This window comes from Parasteatoda tepidariorum, chromosome 5 (assembly GCF_982258835.1).
Source record: "Parasteatoda tepidariorum strain Cologne lab strain chromosome 5, Ptep-v5.0, whole genome shotgun sequence".
Lineage (NCBI taxonomy): Eukaryota > Metazoa > Arthropoda > Arachnida > Araneae > Theridiidae > Parasteatoda > Parasteatoda tepidariorum.
Genome location: NC_141759.1, coordinates 63,510,277 through 63,538,207, shown reverse-complemented (window position 1 = coordinate 63,538,207; position 27,931 = coordinate 63,510,277). Strand labels below are relative to the sequence as shown.

General features: G+C 29.0%; 1 protein-coding gene across 2 annotated transcripts in view; it reads right to left on the bottom strand.

Annotated features, from left to right (window-relative positions):
* The window catches only part of LOC110282984 (uncharacterized), a 165,234-nt gene that overhangs the window by 113,328 nt on the left and 23,975 nt on the right, over nt 1-27,931 (bottom strand). For both annotated transcript variants that reach the window (XM_087164084.1, XM_087164083.1), the window contains 8 exons: nt 25,462-27,517; nt 24,254-24,406; nt 20,860-21,002; nt 17,916-18,056; nt 9,217-9,256; nt 6,503-6,556; nt 6,103-6,153; nt 3,016-3,144 (listed from right to left, as the gene is read on the bottom strand). In XM_087164084.1, the coding sequence (XP_087020210.1) occupies nt 3,016-3,144; nt 6,103-6,153; nt 6,503-6,556; nt 9,217-9,256; nt 17,916-18,056; nt 20,860-21,002; nt 24,254-24,406; nt 25,462-27,517 (2,767 nt within the window). The remainder of the gene's footprint in view (nt 1-3,015; nt 3,145-6,102; nt 6,154-6,502; nt 6,557-9,216; nt 9,257-17,915; nt 18,057-20,859; nt 21,003-24,253; nt 24,407-25,461; nt 27,518-27,931) is intronic.

Sequence of the window (27,931 nt, the reverse complement as noted above, 5' to 3'; positions counted from 1 at the left end):
ATATATACTCAAGAGCCGAAACATTATAACCACCCCTACATTTTGCAATGAACTCTCCTGGACGACCTGGAAGGCACATGATCAAGTGGAAATGGTATTTAACTGTTGCTGGACAGTTTGAAGAATCATTCTTTCACTTACTTCAGTGTGTGATGGGAAAGGCTGCGGATCTAAGCGAATTTGATAGAGGGCTGATTGTAATGGCTCGAAGGCTCGGAACAAGTATTTTTGAAACTGCACGACTTGTCATTCATCATGCCGATGGCCGTGTCAGGATATGCAGTCTTTCAAGCGAACAGTTGCTCCCTCAATGTACAGTGGGTCATACACAAGCCGGTGGTGGTGGTATTTTGCTTTGGGGGATGTTCTTTTGGGCGTCTCTGGGACCCGCGGTTGTGGTAGAGCAAACCATGAATGCTACAGGGTATCTGAACATCATTGAGGATCAGTTGCACCCTTACATGGCCTCTGTTTTTCCAGCTGGAAATGGAATTTTTCAACAGGACAATGCCCCGTGTCACAAGGCTTAAATTGTGTTGAAGTGGTTTCGGGAACATGATGCTGAATTCGAGTTAATGTCCTGGCTACCTAACTCACCGGATCTCAATCCCATAGAACACATTTGGGATATCATGGAACGGCAGCTCAGAGTTCAAAGACCACTATGTCGCAATATCTCGGATTTGCGTGACCACTGCTTAAACATCTGGTACCATCTGTCTCCGGTCATCTACCAAGGACTTGTGGCATCCATGCGAAGGTGGGTAGCAGCTGTGTTGCGGGCTAAAGGTGGGCCAACTCGTTATTAAGAGGTGGTCATAATATTTTGGCTCTTGAGTGTGTGTGTGTATATATATATATATATATATATATATATATATATATATATATATATATATATATATATATATATATATATATATATATATAATTTGTAGCTAAAAAGAGGAATTCAGGGAATCATTTATAGTCGATACCATTTATATTCATGCACCACAAAAAATGAGTTAGAGAATTCTACATAAACAAGAGAAAAATCAGCTAAACTGAATTTTCTTTAGATACTAGGTGTTGCGACATCAATCACGAGAATGGAGAATTAGTCTAAAAAATAATTGTAAGTCTGGCTGTTTGCTATGTAAACAAACGACTTTTCCTTTTTCTTTTTATTAATGTTTTTGTATTTTGTCTGTGAGTCAGTGGAAATAAAAGAAAATGGTTTTCATACAATTGCTGTAAAAGCTATCATTATGGTGCCAAAATACTCAACCTTTCTACAGACCAGGATTTGAGAACAAAAATTTACGTTCCTGTGTTTAAAGAGGTGAGAATTTATTTATGTAAATTTATTTGTATTTCCTTTCTACTTAATCAGATTTTTATTTCCTCTCCACTTAACCAGAACGACTTCAATGCAAAATGATTTGGCAAACAAAATGGCGCTATGGAAGCACAAACGTAGAACAATTCGAGCTAATATTACTCGCTTCGTTAGCCAACTAAACGACACTTTAAATTCTACATTAAATGCGGATATTGAATTTACTTGTAGTTGTCTTGCCAAAATACTTAACGACATCAAAATATGGGATAATGATATACACGTATTACTTTCGGATGCAGAATATGAAATTGATGTAGCGCAATGCCAAGAGCATACGGATAACACCAAGCGTGCCATTTTTCATGCCAAACGTGCTATGAGAGATGATCAAAACAAGAATGAGAGTGTAGATTCACCAAATACTACTAACTTTCCGATTGAAAATGCGAATTTTATGTCACCACAACAAAATGTAAAACTGCTGACAATAAAATTAGAGCCATTTCATGACGACATTGAACATTGGCAATGTTTCTGGGAACAATTTAAAACATTGGTAGTTGATAATCCAAATTTATCGTTGATTAATATACATATCTTTCTCAGGGGATATTTAGAAAATAAACCAAAATGATTGGTCGATGGTATAATTATTATTGCAGATACATATGAAACCACTAAGAAGCTACTCATGGACAAATATGGAGACAAAAATAGAATTATTCAATCTCACTTGGATTTTTCTAGAAAATTTAACACCAATCCGCAATCCATCGCCGACATCACTGAATGAAGTTTATATTGAATGCAAAAGAAGGTTACAGGCTCTAAGTGCTTCGAGCGAAGATATTGATGCAAACGATAGAGTTTTATCTCCTAAAATTTTATATATGCATTCCCTGACAACATTTGTAGCCTATGGGTTATTTATGCAAAACGCCAAAACATTTCGGTAGGTGATATCACACAACTAATACATTTTCTCGTCAAAGTAGTAGAGGGGGCCCTTACAACAAGCAAAATTAAAGGTTTTATGTCTTGATTATTCCTTAAAATCCAACTTATAAAACTTCAATGTAAATTCCAAGTCAATTACTAAAAGTAAGAAACCTTCTCCCTTCGGTTCCTTTTGCGAAACTACCTGACATTCTCCTCTACAGTGCAACTCTGTTACAGACACACGAATACTGAAATTAAAAGCTACTAATAGATGCTTTTTGTGCACTGGACGCGGGCACACAAAAAAGAGCTGTGCGCATAAGGAACAGGCTTGTTGTGTGAAATGCAAGTAAAAGTACCATGTTTCAATTTGTAAGAACAGTGTTGATCACCCAAGTGCTACGTCTACTCACAAGATCAATATTTCTACATCCAACACTGTGCATTTGCAAACTGTAAGAGTTTTCATATCGGGAGCGACTGGTGCTACAAGATTGACCCATTTTCCTGAATGGAGGTCTGAATTTTTATACAGTTTAAAATAATGAAACCTGCGGGAAAGGCTATTTGCTTGAGCCATGGATATAATTAGTTGATGGTTGCCACATTTAAACTAATAAATTTTTTGATTTTTACATTTTTATTTGTAGAAAATTCAATACAAAAAGCTAAAAATCAGGACTAAATATTTTTCACCAGCAGGATTGGGACAGCTACAAACCCTGTAAAATGTAACCAGTAGTTTAACTTACCATCACTTTCAATCAAATAATTTTCATCGCTGTCATTATGGGATATAATATTATCAAATTGTCGATGCATATTTTTACCTTCTGTTAGCCAATCAGATTGTATTTCATCTCCAATTTGTTCAGCAAAATCTAGAAAGAAAAAAAAATTTTTTTTAATGATATTAGATTCACATCAATGTTCAACTTCAATGTGACAAAAGGTTTTAAGTAAAATTTTATTTTTTCAAAAACACTTTTAACACAACTAAAAAAAAAAGAAAAAAAAATATTAAGTAATAATAATTAGTAAATTAGTGTTTACCAAGTAAATTAGTGTTTGATGCTGAGGAATGTACTTGATGATGGAAAATGACATTACTTTTTTAGACACTAAGAAAGGAACTCGTTTATGGAGCTAAAACTATATAGCGTCTATTTCTATTCTTTTACTTGTGCTATATCCAAGCTTTTTTCTTCTTTAGTTTACACAGCAAAAAGTATACCTCATCCTTTTTTTATTATTTGGAAATACTTATTTTTCAGCTAATGTGAACCCAATTTTATAAAGTTTTTGTCTTATCATTCAAAATTACACTATTTAAGACAATGAAAAACTTAATTCCATTAGTAAACTTAACTCCCAAACTTAATTCCATTTTCCCCCAAATTTTAAAGCAATAATTTTAGGATCAATTTTAAAGTCCAAAAGTTTCGTTCGACTTCATTGAAAGTTTCTTAAGTTATAACACAAAAAAAAACGACAAACAAACAAAATTTGTTTTTATAAAAGTGTCAACATCCCTTGAGAAATATCAAAAAATATGCTAGTATCTAAGTGCTTCCATTATTTTGTCTAAATCCTATATTAATTTTTTAAAAAAAACTGGAATCGATATTAATAATAACAAAAAATTTCACGTCTTTTAAAAATGGGACAAATTTTGTGTTATCCAAGATATTTTTTGAAAATACAAATAGTTATTCATTTTTGTAAGCCCTACTAATTGTTTATAAATTTTGAACTAATTTAAAAGCTATAAAAATTGTGCCAAGTGAATAAATTTTCAATTATAAGAATTATAATTTATTTCTTACTTTTTTAATTTAATCACATAAAAAGTTTTATTCAAATAAAAAATCAGATAAAATTCATTCGAAAGAAAAAAAATTCTTAACAATTGGTAGATAATGGAGAAAAAGACTTTTCAACAAATACGATAAATCTCAAAAACTGTAATGTTTATAACTCAACCATACAACTGTCATTTTGATCATGAAATCGTAATAATTACGAATAAATCATAACAGTTGGCACCTCTGAATACATTGCAATCTGGACACAAAGTTCACTAAAATAAAAAGAAAAAAACTAACAATTACTTTAAAAGTACTTTTGATTTTGTAATAAATGAAATGCATAAGAATTTTAAAAAAAACGATGCTTCAAAGCGATTAGATGTAAAAAAGAAAAAAATTACTACTTAGAGATGTTAATAAGATTATCTTTAACATCAATTTTTAACTAGCAATCAGTAATATTAAGGAAAAAATTTTGGTAACATAAATGCTGAGTTTCATTTTCATAAGATGACTGAAAGGTTGAAAAATGACTATAAATCTGAACAAGGAGTAATTGGTGGACAATCTCTAAATATTAACGATTATATGTTTGCAATTTTCAAGAATTATAAATTTATTATTATTAAATTAAAAAAGTGATACAAGCATTCAAAAAAGACTATGCTTACAAATATAGTCCCAAAGTTATGCAAGCAAATATTAGTGTATGATCCCTAATTTAGCGACTATGTACACAATTTATAAAAATAAAACAATAAACGTTAAAAGGATTGACAACAATATAAAAAAAAGAGTGCAATACGACTTTATTATATCATATTTTTTGATAATGAAAATCATTTTTATTTTAAATAAAAATTACGGAAAGTTAAAGGCATTCAGGAAACAAATTCTCACTACTCAGACGGAAAAGGGGTGTCTCAGCTTCTTCGCTTTTTAATTATATATATATATATATACTTTGCTTTGGCTTATTGAATACAATATTAGAAATCGCAATTTTTAGGATATAATCGAGGGAGCTGATGATTAGATTATATTTTGTCATTATTTTATTTTTCTCTTTTTCTTCTACTTTTTAATAATAAAATTTTTTAAAAATTATTATTTTTCTTCCTCTCTTTTCATAAATCTTTACTATATTTTTTTCCATGTTTTCTTGACATTTTTAACTGTAAAAAAAATAACAAAATAACACACAATTTTAAGTGTTCTAAAAAAATTCCAATAATCACAGATTATTTTCAGAACAAAATAAGAGCTTATTTGTAACAAATGCATATTTTACACCTTAAATAAACATATTTCACACCAGAACATACATACATCTTACAATATTTTCTAAAATAGCAGTTGCAACAGAATACTCACAGCAGTATTTATCTTTTATGTTAGGCATATTTAGGAGTTCTGCATAACATGGTTAAACTCTATTATTGAAAAAAAGGAAGAAATGTGGAAGAAAGATTTTATTTCTTTAAAAAAAATTTCTCTTCTTCAATAGCCTAAGTGTGAGACACCTGCTGTACATGAACTTAGGGTCAGGTGCCTGCTACTGACCTGTGAAAAAGGCATATAACTAAAGAAATATAACTACTCTGAAAAAAAGGGTGTGGTTAGTTAAGAAATTTTTTGTTCCAATACTGATTGAGCAATGATCCATTCAGCTGAGGAGAAGATAAAGAAGCAATGCCCTATTATGCTGACTCAGTTTTATCTGGAAAATGTTACAGATTTCACTTTCAGAACCACTAATTTTCCCTAGTTTTCAGTAGTCTAGTTTTCATTATTTCTTTTTTAGTGAAAATAATTTTTAAAAAATTCAGATGATTCTTCTAAAATTATGCATTCATCGAAACTGTAAGATCTGAACAACAACAAAAAAATATGAGGAATACCAGTATAAAACACTAAAAATCAGGACAAATAAAGGCATAACATTTTGTATCAGGAAAACTATGAACTGTGCAAATAATAAAGACACAGAAATAAAATGACCCATTAACTTTTCTTTTTAATTAATGTTACCTTCTTCTTCTGATATAGATTCTTCTGGCATGTCAGAATCATCCTCTTCTTCTAAAAACAAAATTTTTATGGCTAATAATTAATTATATCATTCTAAATGCATGAATTTTAACAATTATTTCTGAATAAAAAATAGTATAGAAGAAAGCATGGAATAAAACAGATTTTAAACAATTAATAAGAGATTACAAAAAATAGTATAGAAGCAAGCATGTAATGCAAGAGATTACAAATTAAGCATATTAATAAAAATATAAAATATTTGTGTAACATAATTCAGTTTCAATTTTAAATTTTGTAAAGTCGTTTTGTAAAGTTTGTTTTCAAAAAGTCGGAGAACTTGACTGCATAAGTATATGCTAGAAATTATCGGATACAAATGGTTAATGGATAATGTTACCTTTTAACGGCTTTGATATACATTCTTCTGGCAAGTCAAAATCATCCTCTGCTTCTGAAAACAAAATTTTTATGGCTAATAATTATGTTTAATTCAAAATGCATGAATTTTAACAATTCTTTCTGAATAAAATATATAGAAGTAAGCATGGAATAAAACAGATTTTAAACAATCAATAAGAGATTACAAAAAATAGTATAGAAGCAACCATGTAATAAAAGAGATTACAATCGATGCACATTAATAAAAATGTAAAATATTTGTGTAAAATAATTCACTTTTAATTTTAAATTTCGCAGAAGAAAATTAAGTTCAGCATCTGACATCAATCTTTATCAGGGGTCTGTCCAGACATTTTGTGAAAGGTCCGTTTTTCGTGAAATTGTGAAAAAATTACTCACATTCTTTCAACCAGGGTCCGCTTTTATGAATGCGTGCAAATAGGGTCCGTTATTGCAAAAAAAAATTTTTTCAAGGAGTTTTTAAATTGTAAAGACATACAAGATTATGCTCAACACTGTAAAATTATAATTAAAAAAAAAATTTTAAAAAATAAACAACAATTGCTGCTTCTAAATTAGAGATGCAACATACAAATATTTGATATTTAGCCTATACTGCTGAAAGCAGAATATTAATTTCGGACGAATGATGGAAGAATCGTCTGCCGAAGACAAAACTAAATTCGTTTACATCCATCTTTCTTGTTTTCTGCCCTGGAAAGGGTTTATTCGATTAATAAAATAATAATGAAGATAAACATATTTGTGAAGGGTCCGATTAAAAGAAAGATCATTTTGTGAAGGGTCCGTTTTTGAGTTAAAATATTTTGTGAAGGGTCCGATTAAAAGAAAGATCATTTTGTGAAGGGTCCGTTTTTGAGTTAAAATATTTTGTGAAGGGTCCGTTTTTATGAAAAGATATTTTGTGAAGGGTCCGTTAACGGACCTAAATTTCTTCTAAACAGACCCCTGTTTATTAAACAATAGTTATAGAGTTTTATGTGACAACATCCTACACAGTTTGACGAGAGAATTATTCCGAATCTTAAACACTTTTCTTGATTTGCAAAAATCATACTATCTAACTACTTTAAACTATTATAAAAAACTAACTTTTTTTTTAATTTCAGCCAAAAAAAACATAGAAGCTTTGCTAAAATTAGCAAAAGTGTTAACTTCACAAAAACTATTTAAATTCCCCAATATACAGCTACAAAAAGTTAAAATTGCCAGTATTTGACAGCAAGAGTAGTCAACTGATAGATTTAAACTTATCCTTCATATCTGTTGATTCTTATTAAAAAATTTTAGCAAAAGAGTTATTTGTCAGCAATCATAGACACATACAGCAAGAAAAAAAATCATAAAATCGATGAAAATTGCAAAAAATCAGCAATAACTAAATAAGGAGCCGTGGAGGTTCAGAGGATAGAGCGTTCGCCTCTCAATGAGTTAACCGGCATTCAAATCCCAGTGATGACTGGCCGATAAGAATTTCTCCCCTAGCTCGCACAGACCACAGTTCTAACATAAAATATCATGAGTGGTAGACGGATCATGGGTTAGAGTACCCTTGCCACCAGGTTAACCGTGGAAGGTTTTTTTCTCCATGTAATGCAAATACAGGTTAATTTCATCAAAAAGTCCTCCAGAAAGGAAAATTTCTCCCAATACTTGATCCAGGAGTTCCTTTGTCTTCAGGATTGGATTCAACATTGCAAGGCTACGGACCATCGTAAACTCAAATTTGGGTCCGCTGTTCAGCGACAGTTAGAAAATAAAATATCTAAATACAAAAAGAAAGCAAAGTAATAAAGAATAGAAAAACTGAAATTTACAGATGAAGCTGATCGATGCAAGAATTACATTTTTCTTCGTTGGTAATTTTGAGCTCAGTAATTCTTTTGATGTTTTCCTTTTTCTCATGTTTTCATATGTGCATCGCGTTATTTTATTTACTCTGTAAATTAAGTAGGTCTTAGCAAACTATAACTCTTCATAAATTTAATATGTGACTCAAGGTTATGCAATTTCTACACTCTCGAAATTTTTCCACTCTCTGTTACCACATTGGTCAAATCTTGCTATTTTTCAAATAGCAATTAAATTTGAGTAAGAAGTTCTCATAAGAAATATGCATGATTTGCTGGAGTCATGGTAACAGAGAGGGGAAAAATTTGAAAAGTACAGATAAGGCGTTACTTTGAGACCTTGATTCTATTTACAAAGAGTATAGTTCATATAGTAAGTCAAAAACAAATAGTCTTGAGTAAAACTAAACTAAACTCAGTGGTGCGACAGACCTAGAGGGCCAAGGCCTACTGTGACCATCTCAGTTTTCTTGACCTTGGGCTCTGGGGTGCAGGAGCAGATGTTCTAGTTAGGTCGTCAGCCGAACGCGGAACCCCCACTGTTTAGTTCCCAAGCATGCTTGGTACTCATTTATCGACCCACTAAAGGGATAAAAGGCTAAGTCAACCTTGCCTGGTCCGAGGATCGAACCATGGACCTGTGGCACGACAGCGCGAAGCGCTACAGTCTTGAGTAATATTGGCAAATTAAAAAAGATTACATCTGTACACAGCAACAATATTCTAAATAATACTATATTATGTCGATAAAAAAATAAATTGAAATGCCAAATTTTACAAGCAAAACAAAACAAAATATATGAGGTATGATGATTAATATTATTTAATCTAAATAACCAACCTTTAGAATTATCTTTCGGTGATGGAGGAAAGAAGTACATCTGCCAAGGGAAAAAGAAAATAGTAAATAACCTCTAAATCAGCTTAAATAACAATGCCAGATAAAATTTTCTACATGGTGGATAAATAAGAATAAATGTTAAATAAAAATCATAAATCACAAAAGATTAATATGCACTTGCAATTAAAAGAGCATATTTGATCAATAACTCCAAAACTAGTATGATTTAAATAAAGAGTAATAAATAAGATTACAAACCATGCATAATGGTGATATGCATGAGCATGCAAATGCATTTTAGTGCACAACCCTGTCAAAGCATAAAGGTATGAAATGGGTAACTAATTTTTTTTATATAAAACAAACAAACAAGGGATTTGGTTCCTTCCTAGTTAATCTCAAATGATATACTAGCCTCGCACCATGGTTTATGCACAAATCCAGTTTAGGTAATCTGGTCACAGATTATTCCCATCATTGAACTATTTGCCTTTCGGCTCTTTCAGATTGCCAGGTGAGGATGCAACAGAGCTGGACTTTCATTTGGCAAATCTGCATATTGGTACTTGTGCCAAACTACATACTGGTGCCAGAAAATTCATGTTTATTTGAAAATATTAATATAACACTTCCTCGTTATTCGTAAATGTGCGTCTATATACATATTTATGCATGACAGAAACTATTTTTTGCCTAATTGCCCTGGAAATAATTGGATTAACAGTTGTATTTGACCTCTTTTGAGCATTTTAGACACGTTTGACAGAGCTGATATGTAGACTCCTAGCTAGTGGCCATTATATAAATAAATTAATAAATAAAAAAATATCTTCACTTTCCGGAAAATCCATGTCAAAATGATAAAAGAAAGATTCTCCCTTCTCCTCTTGCACCATCAGCATGCTTGTCAGTTTATTGTTGCTTTGATCCTAATTTAGTACCTCCTTTTTGTACGCATCTAGCATAATCTAAGGGTCATATTTACTGACAATTAAAACAAAATCGGGGCAATCTCAACTTATGAAGTACATGCAGGCTTCTAAGACATCCCAATAAGAGATAAGATAAGACATATATTTTTAGGTCCGATTTCACTGAAACGAGTTGAATTTAACTAGGCTGCCACTAAATTTGAACCAAAATAGCAGATAATTAGGGACCTAATAATCAAAAATTATAAGTTTTTTAAAGACCTGGAAAAACGCATGCAAATATTTATACAAATATCAAATAAATTTAATAATGAAAGAAAACACTGAATATTTTTCTCTTTTTTAATTTTAAAAAATATCAACTGAATTTCTTACAATTAATCCATTTTAAGTTAGAGTGTAAAAAGAATGCTTGAGAAATAAAAACAATACACATTTTAGTGTTGTAAGGTACACTTCTATCAGTAGGATAAAATGGAACAGAGATTAAGGCAAACAGAGATTAGTAATTTGACAGAGGTTACGTTAACTAATGAGATAAAGATTCAGTTAAAAGAATACAGACACTAAAAAATGACAGTTAGTAAGCTAAAGGAATAGTAAATTCCCAAATATTTAATAAGTATGAAGCAGCTTTTAAATCTTTAACTATTAAATTTTTGTTTTTGCTTCTATGAAAGGTCTAAAAATTCAGTTCAAAATGTGTAATAAAATTGAGAATAGTGTGAACAATGAAAAATCAAACTTAGGAACTTAAATCCTACAGCGCTTGACTTCAGAGAATTATTTGGTGCACCTATTGGAAAAATTTCAGTGCATGTTCTGTTTCCAATTGAAGAAAAGACCACTTTCATCTGAAATTTTATAAATCCCCCCAATTTTTTGAGAAGTTAACGTTTTTTTTTTTTTTTTTTTTTTTTAGTTCGTGGAAATAATTTTCTTGCCTGGAATAAAGATTGCATGTTATCTGTGCTTTGTAAAAAAGAATTGTAATTTGGAAGCGGATTCATGGAAGAAAAAAAAACAGAGTCAACATGTTTGAATTCAACACACGGAACACATGAAGCCAGTCGATGAAAAATTTAATCAATAATCTTGGGAGGAAAACTTTTGTCTTGCATGATAGGTTTAAAGTAATTGATTTCATACCTCAATAGGTTAGACAAAAGTCGTTGTGGGTCAGGAGATAGAGCATTTGCCTTCCAATAAGGTGAACCGGGTTTGAATCCCAGCGATAGCTGGTCGACACGAATTCCGCACCCGGTTCACACCGACCACAGTGCTGACGTTTAATATCCTCAGTGGTAGATCAGGGTGCGTAGCCAAATTATTCACAAAAAAATAAGCACCTTTTAAGCACTTTTCAAGTACTCAAAAAATATTTTTAAGCACTTTAAAAAAATATAATAATTAGGCAGGGTTGGAAAGTTTTTGACAATTGACGGTTTTATCTTGTTTTAACCGTCATGTCAACAAAACAAAAAAACTTTTGGCATTGTTTTTTACAATTGTCAAATATTACAAAATTTTGAATCGTGTAAAAAGAATGGCGTTCTCATACGCTACGGACTGACAATACGCCGGAATAGATTGGGGTTGAATTATTTGTAAAAATATTGAATAGGGCTGCGTCTTTTTGCATAATTCGAAGCGAAAATCAACATGGTAATGGAAAAATCTCATTTTGAAAAAGAGAAAAATTAAGCACTTTTTAAAAACACCCAATGAAAAAAGCACTTTTAAGGGCTTTTACAAACGAAAAGCGAATCTAAGCGCCTTTAAACACTGTTTAAAAATGCTACGCACCCTGTACAGGGTTGCCACATTAAAAAATGAACAAAAATAGTTTCTTTTAGTAGTCTCCAGCATGAAAATAGTTGCCTAAAACTATAAAAATAGTTGCCTGAACAGGAACAAAAATTATCAAAAGTAGTAGCCAAATAACTAAAATTATACCTAAATTGTCAGAAACTATTACTAGGACTGGGTGATGTCAGAAATTTTAAATCGTGATACATCGTCAGTTAGACATCACGCTATAGTGATGTATCGCAATTTAGCATATGTTCAAAAATTACCGATGGGAAATCTTTAAATCAATCAAAAATAAATAAAAAAGGAATAAATCTAGTACAAAAGAAAATATTAATTCTAAACATATTCTACTATGACATCAATATCATTGCTTAATTTTTTCAATTAAATTAATAAAGTCAAAGCAAAAGCAAACCCAAGCTTTACTTCATTTTTCTTAAATTAGAAATGATTTAAGATTTATTGGTTTAAAAATAATAATACTGCAACAAATTATTTTACGTACATGCATTAAAAATTAAAAGAAGAAAAAAAACGAAAGTGGAAAACAAACCAAAGAAATGTTCACTTTAGAAAAAAAAGCATGCTTTTGAATCATCATTAGACCCTTTTTAATTTACTTATTTAAAATAATAAAAAGTAGCATTAACTAATGGTCAAATTCTGTACTTAATAAATGTACAAATATTTTTCCTTATTTATTATTATTTTCATTTTTGAAAATAAAATCGACTAAAGATTTATTTGTTTAAAAATGATACTAACTATCGAACAAATTATAAAACAAACAAGTATTGAAAGAATTTTAATAAAAATTTCAAAAAAATACTTTAAGTACTAATGTTAAATTATTAAAAACGTCAAAACATTACTTAACTTTTTATTTAATTAAAAAATTTTGTTTTAACTAATAGCCAAATTTTTTTAAATCTTTCTTTTCATTTTCTCAAAAATAAAAGCAAACTAAATAAAGGTAAGCTTCGTTTTAATTTTTTTATAATTAAAAACGACTGAGCATTTATTGGTTGAAAAACAATCAAATTATTATACTTAACTACATTTAATAAATTTAAAAAAACTAACTTTTAATAACAAAGTTAAATACAAAATACCCCTATTAAATTGTATCGCTTAAAATAAAAAACAATAATTAAAAAAAATCAATGATTTGATCTATTGAGTTCAGAACGAAAATTTAAGATAACAGCGATTGCGCAGCAATCGCAAAGTAACAGTAAGTCTACTAAAAATAATTGACAAGAATCGTTAAACCCAGACAGAAAAAAATGGTATGAAATAATGCAGAACGAAACGATCGCTGCAAAAGTCTCACTGAAAATAATTTGCAAGAAACCCGACAATTATTTCCGACGAAATAAAATGCACAACGATCGCAAAATGACTTAAGTCTCATTGAAAATAATCTTCAAAAAACGCAAAATCCGAAAGACAAAAATGGACATAAAGAAACTATGCATTGTGTTCTATATTACAACACTGATCCTCGCACGAAACCGGGAGTTCTGATTCAATTCGCTCTTCGTCACTCAACATCACAAAACTAACATCATCTTAATAGCAAAATCTCTGCAGCTAGACGAAATCAAAATTGTCTTCGTTAGTGCGGTAACAACGTTAGCTTAGTCAAGGATCCTTGCATACTAAATCGTTAAATCACGATTGTAATCTAATTCCGGTGGCTCAAATCAAATTTCTGATGCATTGCCTAAAACGAAAGTCACTACAATCAGCCTAAAACGAAAGTCACTACAAGTCGTTAAATCGATATTTCGAGATACATCGATTTATCGCCCAGTCCTAACTATGCTAAAAATAAAAAAAAGTTTTGTACAAATATAAAAGGTTAGATAGACAAATATATTAGACAAATATATTAGAAAATAGGTACCTAAATAAAAGTCGAATTACAATAAAATATGAATGTTAATGGAAGGAAAAAACAATTAAAAATAACAAAACTGCCCCTCAGAGAGAATGTATAACAAGTACTTTATTAAATCCAATGGAAATTTAAATGTTTGGCTGTTTGGACATAAATGATTGCATAAAAGTTTGCTTTCTTTTATTAACGTTCTGAAAAGTAACGTTCACTTTTGCGAAAAAAACTTCGCCAAGAGTAAAAAAAGTCTCCTAATAGTCGCCTATTCCTGAAAATAGTTGCTTTGTAAGCCTTCTCAGGCAAACAAAGTAGCCATAGTCGCCTAAGGCCGAAAATAGTAGCAAATAGTTGCATTTTAGTAACCTGTGGCAACCCTGCTGTAGATGAATCATGGGTTAGAGTCCCCTTGCGGTGGGAGGTTTACATGGTTTTCCTCTTCGTGTAACACAACTGCGGGTTAGTTCCATCAATTAGTCCTCCAAAAAGGCAAATTTTGCCCAATATTTAATTCAGGAGTTCCCTTGTCTTCTGGATTGTGTTAAAAATTACAAGACTATGGAGTCGAACATTAGTAGTTATAAACCCAAAAATTGGGACGGTTGTTCAACAACTGTTATATAATAGGTTAGGCAAGGAACAAATATTAAAATCTCCATAAACCAAGATATTTAAAGGTTGTAATAATAGTAGGATGACAGCAAAAATGGTTAGAGAGTAGAAAAACAGCAAACGTTTTAAGGTGCAGAGTGAGGACAGACATATTTTTGGACAATAAGTATGTCTAGAAAAGGAAAGCTGCTGTCAAATTCTCTTTTAGAAATGAGTTAAATCATGGGTGCATTTATAAATATATTTAATTCAACCATGCATTTAGTTTGGTGTCTTCAATTCAATTGAATACTTAACCTTAATCATGCGCAGAGTTGCATAGGGTCATCTATAAAATTGACTTTTAACAAATCAAAATTTTAATGATAAAATCAGAAAATTTGAAGGGGATAAAACGATTAATTTTTACACTACAAGAGAAAAGGAAAACTGTCAGAGACTTCTCAGTGATAAAAGAGATTTTTAGGAAACATCTTAAAAAAATATAGACCATTTATGAAAATAGAGGCTTGCTGGAAGCTCACCAAGCCTGAGATTGATAAGAATTTTTTGTAAGTGAGCCAGCTAGAATTCACAATTTAAAATAACAAATAAAGGCAAAAATTTACCCAGGCTGAGCCATTCTGGCTAATGTAATAAGGTGATTGACTGATATTCTCATCGTTATCTGGTCGATATGAATCCACTTCCAGATTACAAAATCGCAGAGTTGAATATTGATAATGGTAAGTTTAGAATTGGGTTGGCAGTTCAATGTGGGTTATAAAATAAATAAATGGCTAAAACTTGTAAACAGACCAAATAAAATGTATTATAAGTTAACATCTTCACAGATGCAAATAAGTGAATTATAATTGTTAAATTATTATAATACTTGCAATATCAACCTGGCTTTATAATAAATTTTATTTAGATCTTTCTCCTAATTCAGTAATTATTAACAAAATATAAAAATTCTATTGATTTTAAACACCAGTGTACATTATTTTCCCATGAAAACATATTGATACCTAAGTACTTAATTATATTCTTTTAAACTAAGTTAAAAAATATTTGAAATAATGATTGAAAACATAAAACAAGTAAAATTAGCAAAAACAAAAAATGTTCCATATTCTCTAATTGAAAGGAATATTTTAAGCCGAGGCAGAGCTTTCAGAAAAATTATCATTTAATTCACAAAATGAAACAAAAACTAGCTGTATGTTACTAAACATGCTTTAAAACATTTCTGTATTCATATTTTTTTTTATATGTTTAAATTTCTAACTATCAACAGAGATAAATTTTGAAAAAAACTAAAAGCTGAAACCAGAAATCTAAAAATATATGTACAAAACAAGTTTAAATAGTTTGAAAAAAAAATATGAAATTTGAACCAGAAAAAAGTATATGTAGTAGGCAAATATTCCAGGGCTCAAAAAACCGCCCGTCCTCGGCGGTTAAAAATTTCCCACAGACAGCGAATTTCTCGAATCAGACGTCCGTGCGGACGGCCATTTTCCCGTTAATGTTTGTGATACACTTTCAATTTTTGTTATTTTACAAGAGTCAAGCGCCTCATTTCTAAAATGACCCTCTAATCTAGAAATCCCGTACAGCAACATACTGCGCATGGTGGATTGATGTTTTTTCCGTCTGGAAGTACTGCAGCAGTTGAAAGGGACTTTTCAGCAATGAACTTACAAAAAAACACATTACGTAAGCGTTAAACGCAATTATGAAAATCCACCTAAATGGTAAACCCCTTTCAGATTTCTGTGCAGAAACCTCTGTAAATCATAGGCTTGATTGTGGAACTGGCAAATGTCATATTTGATTCTTTTAAAAAAGGCAGTACCCTCGGATAAATTGACATTCCAGATAATTTGACCTTTGTCATTTAAATTATTTCATAAAGGTAATAAATTATTTCATAAAAGAAAGACTAGGTTTTACTATTAGTAACCTAGTATTTCTTTTATTACTGTATAATGTAATCCTAGTAGCTACTAATTCATTGGGTAAGCTATATAAATGTTTGTAATAAATAAGAAAAAATAACATTTTTATTTATTTAGAAGCGACGGGTTAGATTCAAAGGAGGACGGGTACATTGTTGGACAAGCAGTCCTCTGGGACGGGTAAAATTTCTGAGTTTTTTCGAGCCCTGAAATAACCATAGAATATTATCAATGATTAACAAAAAATATGGATGGTCGATTTTTTAAGAAGTCATATGAATAAGAATAACGATGTGCAATTTTAAATCTTGTGAATACAGACCACAATGTGTAATTTTAAATCTTGTGAATACAGACCACGATGTGTAATTTTAAATCGTATGAATAAAAATTCCAGTGCATAATTTTTAATCACGTAAATATGAATCCTAATATGTGATTTTAAATCACGAGAATATAATTTTAAATCCCACCTACATCACTCATAGTAAAAAGTATAAGAAAAATAAAAAAAATCTCTTTTCGGGAATTTGAAAGAAAAGTATTTTCAAAAATAAAAAAAAGATTTTTTCTCTTTAAAAAAATTGGAAAAAAGTGAAATTTTACCAAAAAGTGGAAAAAACTCGACTCTGAAACAAAATAGGAGGGAGAAACATAAACAATCTGTAAAATGTGTGGGTAAATTTTAAATGGCAAATGTAAACTATGAGATATCAGGCATACATTTTAAATCTTATAAGGAGCAAAACTCGTCACTAGAATCAACTATTAAGACTAAATGTTCTATTTTGCAATTACTCCTTTTGGATTTTGTGGGTCAGAAATTTAAATTACTTTCAAATACATTTTACAGAAGACACAAAATGAGATTTAGTCAATTTTTGATGTTAGTCTACTATAACATTTAGAAAAAAGCATTATTATTCAAATTGATAATAGAAAAGCAATATTTTATAACATTTAATCGCAGCAATAGATAAAGGATAAAATTAATGATCACTACTGGCAACAGGGTGACTAAATATAACAAATGGTGGGTTAAAATTCGTCTGTCAGTCTTCATTTTTTTATTAAAAATGCAACCATATGTGTATTGCATTATTATTTTTAAATAAATACGGAATTACTAGGAATATTTTACAAGATTCTGAAAGAAAAAAATTTTTTTTAAACTTGTTTTGTAAAATTGTTTCTCCTTTTAGAAAGAAACCTTACAACATTTATGATATTTTGAAAAAAGCTTCAAAACAAAAGCCTTATATTTCTAATATCAACAACTTTTTTAATCGTTTAAAGTGTGCAAATTTTGAAAAAGCGGCCACCGTTAAAAAATGCTACAACTGGCAAATGGCAAAATTTCAAAATTTTGTCCAAAGGCCATAGGACAGGAAATAAATTTCTATGCATTAAGGTAAAGAAGTAATTAATAGTAAATAAATTAATTACAAACATAAAATAATTATAACTATTTCAGTAAAAATAAGAGTAATATAGAAATACTTTTGATGAAGCATCAGAGGAAGATGAGCTACTACTATCTGTACTAAGTTTAGCATCGCTGTTTATCAGTTGATCAAATATTAAATCTGCACCTGTTTCATCATTTGAATCACTTTGATTGATGTCAGGAGAAACATCACTCTAACGAATATAAAATATAATATTATGAGCAGTAAAGTACTTATAAAATTAAACAAAAATATGTATCAAGTAATTTATTCTAAAATTTATTACAAAAAAGATTTTTTTAAAAAGAAAAAAATTTATCTTCATATTAAATTTGAAAATAAAGGTCAGTCAAATATAAACCCTAAAATATTTATTTAAGCCATAAGTCCCAACCCAAATTTTTACAAAAATCATTGCATTGAGAATAAATAGAAGCAAAGAAAAATAATTTAAATGAGTTTTTTAAGAAAGTCAACCACATTTCAATATAAGCATTTTCAAAAGCAACATGATTTTAAGTGAAAAAAAAAGAGGTAAAATAAAAATTTTTAAGCAAAACACGCAAATTTTTTTCATATAATCTACACGTAAAATGAAGTATATTTTTGAAATTGGATCCTTAATTAAAGCTTGCAGGTAAATTAGTGCTTTTTTCAACATCCAGATCAGTCCATTTTCAAGAAAAAAAAATTTATATATACATTACTTTTAAAACCACTGGTTAACAGATTTAGATTTTTCAAATTATATATGTAACTTTTTTTCAAACCAAAACACCAAAGTGGGACAAACATATAATTGCTCAAAATTGAATAAGTAGTGGTAGTGACAAGCAAAATTCACTTTTATGAGATCTTGATATATGTTTAAGAATTATATATAGAATCGTAGAAGCTTAGTGTTATTTTTTTTCAATCAAATAAATTTTCAAAAAATGAACACAAAGAACTGAGACAGCAATTTGTGCATTGATGTGAACATGTACAAGTTTAATGATATGCACCCCAATCTACTCATGCTTTTTCTTGCTAAAAAAACAATTACAATCTTTTAAAAAATACACAATAATCCATACACCAAAACACATATTATTAACTCGTAAAAAATACTAAGCTTTTCTTATACTTAAGTTGTTTTTTTTTTTTTTTTTTTTACAAGCTCTAAATTTTCCCATAATCCAGAGATCTTTAATAAGGTTTCTTTAAAAATAATCTTTTCTTTTTCAATCCTTAAAATTTTTCAGGCCTAAAATTAAAAAAAATTAATAGTTTTGATCTTATTATTTCTGGATGGTTCTACAAATTCCAGTGTCTGACTGATATAGTTTATTTAATTTTGGGTTAAATTTAGTTATGCAGTATTTATTTTCCTTCTAATAGCTAATAATTATGAGATACTAACCATACTATTAAGAAAAACTCCTTTTTGTTTTTATAATTAAAATACTTTTCCTTTTTCAACATCTAATAATTATGAGATACTAACCATACTATTATGAAAAACTCATTTTCGTTTTTATAATTAAAATACTGTGTTCTTTTTCATAAATAGCTCTTTCTTTTTAATAATAACAATTTCAAATAAAAGACTAACACAAAAGCCCACATAAATATATATAAAAAATTGATAGAGCCTTAGTGGAAATGTAGCCAGAACTTCAGCTGATTAGCTGGAAGCGGATTTGAATAATCAGAAATTTTTTAGTTTATGGTTCCTGGTAAGAATAAAACATCGGAGCCAGAATTTCAAAATAAAAACAGGCAATGTTACAGGCACAGACTTACATATTCTGTGACATAATTGGGCAAAAAAATTTTCGAAATTTTCAGAACATATTTCAATAAGTTGTTCATTCTTTAATGAAAACATTCTTAATGCATAAAAATTGAAAGGGGTTTTGAAATAAAAATTCTAATGCCTTAAGTTTAAGTAAAAAAGAATAAATAAAATAGGTTACTTTACAAAGCATAGTATGTTTGTCGGAATCGCTTTATAAGAATCATTCTCCCCTTGCAATAAGATTCTCAATAAACTTTCATTTTTTAGGGATTCCTTTTTTAAGGACTTATAATAATAATGAGGAGACAAACATTTTTCTGGATATTGGAACATGTTAAAAAAAAAAAAGCTTTTTCTGAAAAACAGAAAATTTTCAGAGCCTAATTTACCAAGAACACATTATTTTTTAAAAAAAAATTTTTCTTCTCTTCTAAAAACCAAAGCTTTTTCGAACGTGGAATTTTTCAACTTACCGAAAGATGGCAAAAGGTAATCCAACAGAATGGTCAATATATCATTGATTAGTGTTTGTTGTTAATATAAAAAAATTCACTTTGAAAAACATGAAAAAAACGACATTAATTATCGAACAACCCAATAGTAATAATTTATAAAACTAATTTTCAGGTCCCACTCATAAACTTCAGGAATAAAAACTAATACATAAACAAATTGACAGATGAAGTTATTTACGTCATATTTAACATAACAGAAAATATTCCTTTTCTATTTGAAAGTAAATTAATATGGCACAAAAAAATTTTAAAAATATGTTAAAATAAACTTTAAAAATTTATATTTTAATTTTTAAATGATGACTCTCTATCTTTTTTTTAATGATTTCTATATTTAACAAAATACTACATTTTAAAATTTAGCTACAAGATGTAACAGTCTAGAAGTCAATTAACATAATTTGTTTTCATTAAAAAAAGAAAACACATAAATATTCTCAAATTGTATAAAATAAATACTTATTTATCATTCATAAATGTCATCCTTCCTTTCACTCCAAGGATATTTTTAATGGGAAAAATTTTGTTAAGCATTTTTTTTTTAATAAAAATTTTAGAGCAATTTTTTTTATTAATTCGAACAAAAATTTCCCCATAGCTGTCTGAAATTACTCTAAACCTCGTTTGCGTGATTGGATATATTTTGCATCCCTGATAAAAGTTACGGAGAGTTTGCACATGAGATATGAAAGAATACATACCATTCTTGAACTACTATCAGAATTAATTGATTCACTTTCTAAATCTTGAAGAGAATCAGTTTGACAGAACACTATTAACAAACGTTTTGTCAGAATATCTGGCCATTCCTCTATTGCAAATGAAATTTCTTTAGCATTGGAGTCTGAAAAGACAAGAACAAAAATGCAAAATTAAATTTGTAAAAGATAGTATAAAAGCAATAAAATTTAGTCTTAATAGTTTAACCTTCCTTCAGTGCAATTTTTTAATAAAATATTTTATAAAAATTGCAGATTTTTTATTTCATATTTCATATCTATATATATTTTAGACTTAATAAACAAAAACATTTTGCAGAATAATTTTTTACTCAGTACAAGAATTGGAGCATAAAAAAGGTAGTTGGAAAATTGAAATGAAAGAATAATCATATAACAGTAAATTTTGAAAATTAATCACGGTAAAGTTATTATTCATATTATGAAATTAAAAGGTAAAAGATACATAATGATGAAAATATGAAAAATTCTTAGAAACATTCATTGGAAGATTAATATGACAAACAGAACTATTATCAGTGTCAAAAATATTGACAGGAGTGTATTTTATGTCATTCATAAAAGGCTTCCTGCCAGACATCGTTGAGATTTGAAAAGGGTGTGCAAAATGCTGCATATAATGTTTGTATATTTTGCAGAAGTATGGACAACTAACACCATCAGCTAACTTAGATCTGAATAAACAATTAAACATCACAGAAAGTCTAAATGAAACCATAAATAGAAAAAGAGTGGTTTGCATAGTTAAATAGACAAAAAAATGTATCCACCAGAAATCACAGATAGTCCAAGTCAATTGCAGATATGCACCAAGAAGGTTACGTATTTTCATGTTAAAAGGCTTTTTGTGCCCCAAGTAGGGTAAACCAACCAGTGATGGAACATTTCATATATATTGATTAAAAATAAGAATTTGAAAGTTTTTCTTTAGATTGATTGGTAACAATAGCTTACTGCCAAACAATAGGAAGTCATCTAGCAATGTTTTGGATTAACTGGTTAAATAGACTTCGCTGGAAAATTTTTTGAATTTGTTATTATCTCTGCAACACCTTGCTTCTTTGAAAAAAATTATAAGGTGAGTGTTTGTATTTATATGTTTGAATTAGAATTAATTGCATGTAATAGTTTTATTTTTCTCACTTTTCACAGTGAGAGAGTTCAAAATATAGTTTATGAAGTTACGTTTTATTTTTTTTAAGCATCATAGCATAATAAAGTAATGAGGGTGTTTATTCACTGGATCACCAAACGATGAAAAACCAGTGAAGGAACAAGTGTTCCTTTACTGGGTTTTTTTTTCTAAGTTAATGAAAATAAAAGATAAACTTTAATTTTCTTGTACTTTTAGTGATGTTCCACATCAAAAGTATGTTAAAAATACGAAAAACAACTTTTAACCAGTGAGGGAACAGGCATGTTCCTTTACTGGGCATAGATTTTCCAGTGAATGAACAGTATGTGTTAATATTTTGACACTTTAATTTTCAATTCATGATTACAAAAAAAAGTTAACTTTTTCCAAGTATTTATATGTTACAATTTCAAGAATAGGCTTGTTTTTAAATATTTGTATGGCTTATAAATTCAGAAAGAGCATTAAAAAATAACCAAAATTAAGTGTTCCTATACTGGGTGTTCATTCACTGGTAAGAGATGTTCCTTCACTTGGTCTTCTTACTGCTTGTTATTTGAACCTCCAAATCTTTAAAACAATATTATGTAAGTTCTCTACAATTTTTTTACATAATTTGCAATTAGTAACAAATATGTTGACACTGTCATTTAACTAAAATTACGAATTTTGAAATTGATATGATTTTTTAAAAGGCAAGCGAAGCTTAAGTGTTCCTTCACTGGTTAGTTTACCCTAATTCATTTTAATGAAAACTATCATCAAGAAAAATTATGATCTTTTTGTAACAATTTACTCTTATGTCTAAAGTTAACAACAACACTTCTCTCTGTTAATTAGTTTTGGAGTCTAGGAATTTAAATTACTTTAGGAGTGATAAAATAGTTTATTTTTGTTATTTTTTACATTTTTTTTCGCTGTAAATAAATTTTTATCAAAGTAAAATTATAATCATTTGACAAAAAATTGCAAATAAGGTGCAAAACTCCCAATGAATGCAGAAATAGAAATCAGGTGCCAACTTTCCAAACTAGCTATCAGTAAACAGAAGTACAATGACACAAAAATATATATAGTCAGCATTTACGAAGCTAATATTAGCTCAATTTTAAGGTCTATCTTCCACATATTTCTACATAGATACCCTAAATTCTATACAGATATTATGCAAATTATGCATGAATTTAATTTTTCATCATGTCTTTGAGCCACTTAAAATTTTTGCTCACGACATTTCAGACTTAAGTTTATGTTTTATTAATTTTCTCTAAGGAGACAAGATTAAGCTTCAGAATAACTTGTTGGAACTGGTAAAGATGAGATTTTTTTCTTAATTTTTAATTTCTTGTTTCTATGAAATTGCTTTTGTTTTTCATTTATTGTCTTTAAAATCATTTAAGTAGTAGGAAAAAATATTATCATAGATTGGTTGCAAAAAACAAAATTTGATAACTCTTGTTAATTAAAGAAACAAAACAAACTCATTTTAAACAGATTATTATGGTTATTTTCAAAAAAACTTTTAATTACTTTTATCCTAATCTTGGCTATAAAATTATAATAATACTGATAAATCATGAAACTGGGCACATCTTCTAGAAATTAAGAAATAGACAAATATGAATTAAAAAAAAGATAAAAGATAAATTGTAAGATTATAAAAAATATAATAATTAAATGCAGATATAAATAAAATATTTTATTATTATTGTTTTTTATTATTATTATTATTGCAAAAGCACTTGACTTTACATCATTGGCCCCCATGCATCGAAAATGCATGAGATTGGAGCATATAAAACAAAAACTGGACCATTGAAGAATACAAGAACAATATAATAACAAGAACAATAAATACTTGCAAAACATGAACCACTTAAACATGAACGAGAATCAGTCGCTGGGTACCAATTGCATCAACTCCCTAGCTCGCCAATATCGACTGAATAAATCTTCTTCATTTAATGAAGAACAACTGAACAAATGATATTTGTCCATCTCAAAGTTCTGGTTGCACAAAGTGCACATAGGACTTTATTAGTATTTATTAGTAGACTTTATTAGTATTGTTAACACATGCTTAAGTAGCATCAAACACAAATAGCACATACCATATAAATGTCATTTTATATTATAGAGAGATAAACAAAAAATAAAAAAAATTCAATCAGTCAGACAATATGAAACATTTTTTTAATATCACTCAAAAAAATAACTTACCATCAAAATCATCACTTTGGAATCCTTTTTCTTTCAAATCATTAAAAAATTCCTCATTTACAGTAAATACTAATTTGTTTGGTTGCTCATCAACGTCGCTTTCAATAGCAGTTACTAATGATGGTGTCAATTTACAATAAATTGTTTGACTACCTAAATCCAAAGTAGAAAAATAAAATAAAATATTCAAAAATTAAAAGCATATTAAGAAACACTCATACATATATACATGTATGTCACAGAGAAAGATTGAAACTGGTGACTGTCAACTTCCACCGGTGAATATTAACAATCACAAAGTCACCTTGTTGAATTCCCAAAATATTTGTTACATCCGATTTGATATTAATATGCATATTACCATGAATGGTTGAAATCTGGAGAATGTAGACTTTCACTGATGAATGTCAACAATCAAATTGGTAAATGCCTGAAATATTTGTTCTTCCCAATTTGAAGGTAAATTATTCCTTGATATTATATATATTTATTTCATATTTTAATTTGCAATTAGAAAAATCATCAGTGCTAAGAAACTGGGCAAAAGCACTTGACTTTAAAAAAAAAAACAATTGTGTAGGGAATACTAGGCTATTGTAATTATCAAATTAATGTCAAATGAGATCTAGCATATATTTTGGACATTTACCGAAGTTACTATGTGATTTTTGATATTCACTATAACTGTAAAAATCAACAATCACCAATTTTGTGTCTTTTATTGTTATACATACAAAACAAAATACTCACTGTTCTGCATAATTACATAAATTGATTATTTTACGGAAGTTAAACATAAAAGTTATTTAAGTAGGTGAAGTTTAAAAATCTGAAAAATGTCATTTTTGTTGTTTTATCAGTCCTTTTATTATTACAATTCAGTTTCGTTTTATTATCATGACTTGGCCTTTTTTTATTGATTTCATAGCCTTTAGAGGGTCAAGACCTACTTTAGAATCTTTTTTCCTTTCTGCTTAATTCTTAGCCGAGGTAATCCAGTAGTTCTTTTTGAGTGCTCTGAAATCTTCATTAAAGAAAAAAATTTTAATTATGTTTAAAAATATTTGGCAGAAGATTGATTATTTAAAAGACAATTTTTAAAGAGTAAAAATATAAAATGTATTACTAGTTAATAACAATAAATATAACAATAAAAAAAATTTTAACTGATAAATTAATAAATTTATTTATCACACAAAAATACTTACCATTTTCTAATTGAATTGGAAATGTTAGGCCATCACTACTGATTGTAAAAATTATATTTTCAGCTTGCACAAAAGTTTTCAAAAATACAAAATTTACACTGGAACATTTTATTTCTATCGGACAGTCATAATTATCTTTAATTTCATCTTCATCATAAAACTCAGAATTCTCAGCTGAAACTTCAACAACATCATTTAACTCAGGCATTTCATGGGTAACGTCTTCTGTGTTATTTGAAAATTTCTGGTTTTCAATTAAATTTTCTTCAGTTTCAGAAAATTCTTCATTTTCTTCTTCCTTATTTAACTCGTGCATTTCATAGGAAACGTCATCATTCTTATTTGAAATTTTCTGGCTTTCAATTAAATTTTCCTCCGTTTTAGAAAATTCTTCACTTTCTTCCTCCTTATTTAACCCATGCATTTCACAGGAAAGGTCATCTTTGTTATTTGAACTTTTCTGGTTTCCAACTAAATTTTCCTCCAGTTTAGAAAATTCTTCACTTTCTCTCCCCTTATTTAACTCATGCGTTTCACAGGAAAGGTCATCCTTGTTATTTGAAATTTTTTGTTTTTCAACTAAATTTTCCTCAGTTTTAGAAAATTCTTTACTTTCTTCCTCCGTATTTAACTCATGCATTTCATAGGAAACCTCATCTTCGTTATTTGAAATTTTCTGGTTTTCAAATAAATTTTCCTCAGTTTTAGAAAATTCTTCACTTTCTTCCCCCTTATTTAACTCATGCATTTCAGAGGAAACCTCATCTTTGTTATTTGAAATTTTCTGTTTTTCAACTAAGTTTTCCTCAGTTTTAGAAAATTCTTCACTTTGTTCCTCCGTATTTAACTCATGCATTTCATAGGAAACCTCATCTTTGTTATTTGAAATTTTCTGGTTTTCAACTAAATTTTCCTCTGTTTTAGAAAATTCCTCACTTTCTTCCTCCGTATTTAACTCATGCATTTCATAGGAAACCTCATCTTTGTTATCTGAAATTTTCTGGTTTTCAACTAAATTTTCTTCAGTTTCAGAAAATTCTTCATTTTCTTCCATATTTAACTCATACATTTCAGAGGAAACCTCATCTTTGTTATTTGAAATTTTCTGGTTTTCAACTAAATTTTCTTCAGTTTCAGAAAATTCTTCATTTTCTTCCTCCATATTTAACTCATGCATTTCATAGGAAACCTCATCTTTGTAATTTGAAATTTTCTGGTTTTCAACTAAATTTTCTTCAGTTTCAGAAAATTCTTCACTTTCTTCCTCCGTATTTAACTCATGCATTTCATAGGAAACCTCATTTTTGTTATTTGAAATTTTCTGGTTTTCAACTAAATTTTCCTCAGTTTCAGAAAAATCTTTATTTTCTTCCTCCGTATTTAACTCAGGCATTTCAGAGGAAACCTCATCTTTGTTATTTGAAATTTTCTGGTTTTCAACTAAATTTTCCTCAGTTTCAGAAAAATCTTCACTTTCTTCCTCCGTATTTAACTCATGCATTTCATAGGAATCTTCATCATTGTTATTTGAAATTTTCTGGTTTTCAACTAAATTTTCCTCAGTTTCAGAAAAATCTTCATTTTCTTCCTCCGTATTTAACTCATGCATTTCAGAGGAAACCTCATCTTTGTTATTTGAAATTTTCTGGTTTTCAACTAAATTTTCTTCAGTTTCAGAAAATTCTTCACTTTCTTCCTCCGTATTTAACTCATGCATTTCATAGGAAACCTCATCTTTGTTATTTGAAATTTTCTGGTTTTCAACTAAATTTTCCTCTGTTTCAGAAAATTCTTCACTTTCTTCCTCCGTATTTAACTCATGCATTTCAGAGGAAACCTCATCTTTGTTATTTGAAATTTTCTGGTTTTCAACTAAATTTTTCTCAGTTTCAGAGAATTCTTCACTTTCTTCCTCCTCAGTTGAAGATTTCTCTCCCTCATCACCTGAAATGTCTGAAGCCATTTTTTCATCTGAGAAGTGAAGTTGCAATCTCAAGGCTTCACCAACATCTTCTCTCAAGGCTTCATCCAAGTCTTGCATGGAAGCAAGTTTAAACTACAGAAAGAGAAATTTTTTAAATAAATAAAAGTATTTTACTATTCACATCTTAACTTTTTCCCAACAGTTTTAAACAAATTCTTTCATTTTATAATAAATAAAATTTTATTGTGCAAAAAACAAAATACTAATTCTTTACCCAGAAAATTGCATTTAAGAATAAAAGTTAATTCTAGAGAAGACTTTGACTGTTTTTTTACTTTCTTATTTTTATAAAACTTTTCAATTTTTCATGATTTATAGGAAATCTTACTATGAAGGGAAAAAAAGCAACAGCTGTTCGGATGCTTTAAACAACTATTACAGTGAGAACCAGCAAAGAAGCGAACCTCCGAATCAATGAAATTGTAAATTGATCGATTCTGCAATTTTCCCCTTTATTATAAGTTTTAGTGAGTTGATGTTTTTTTT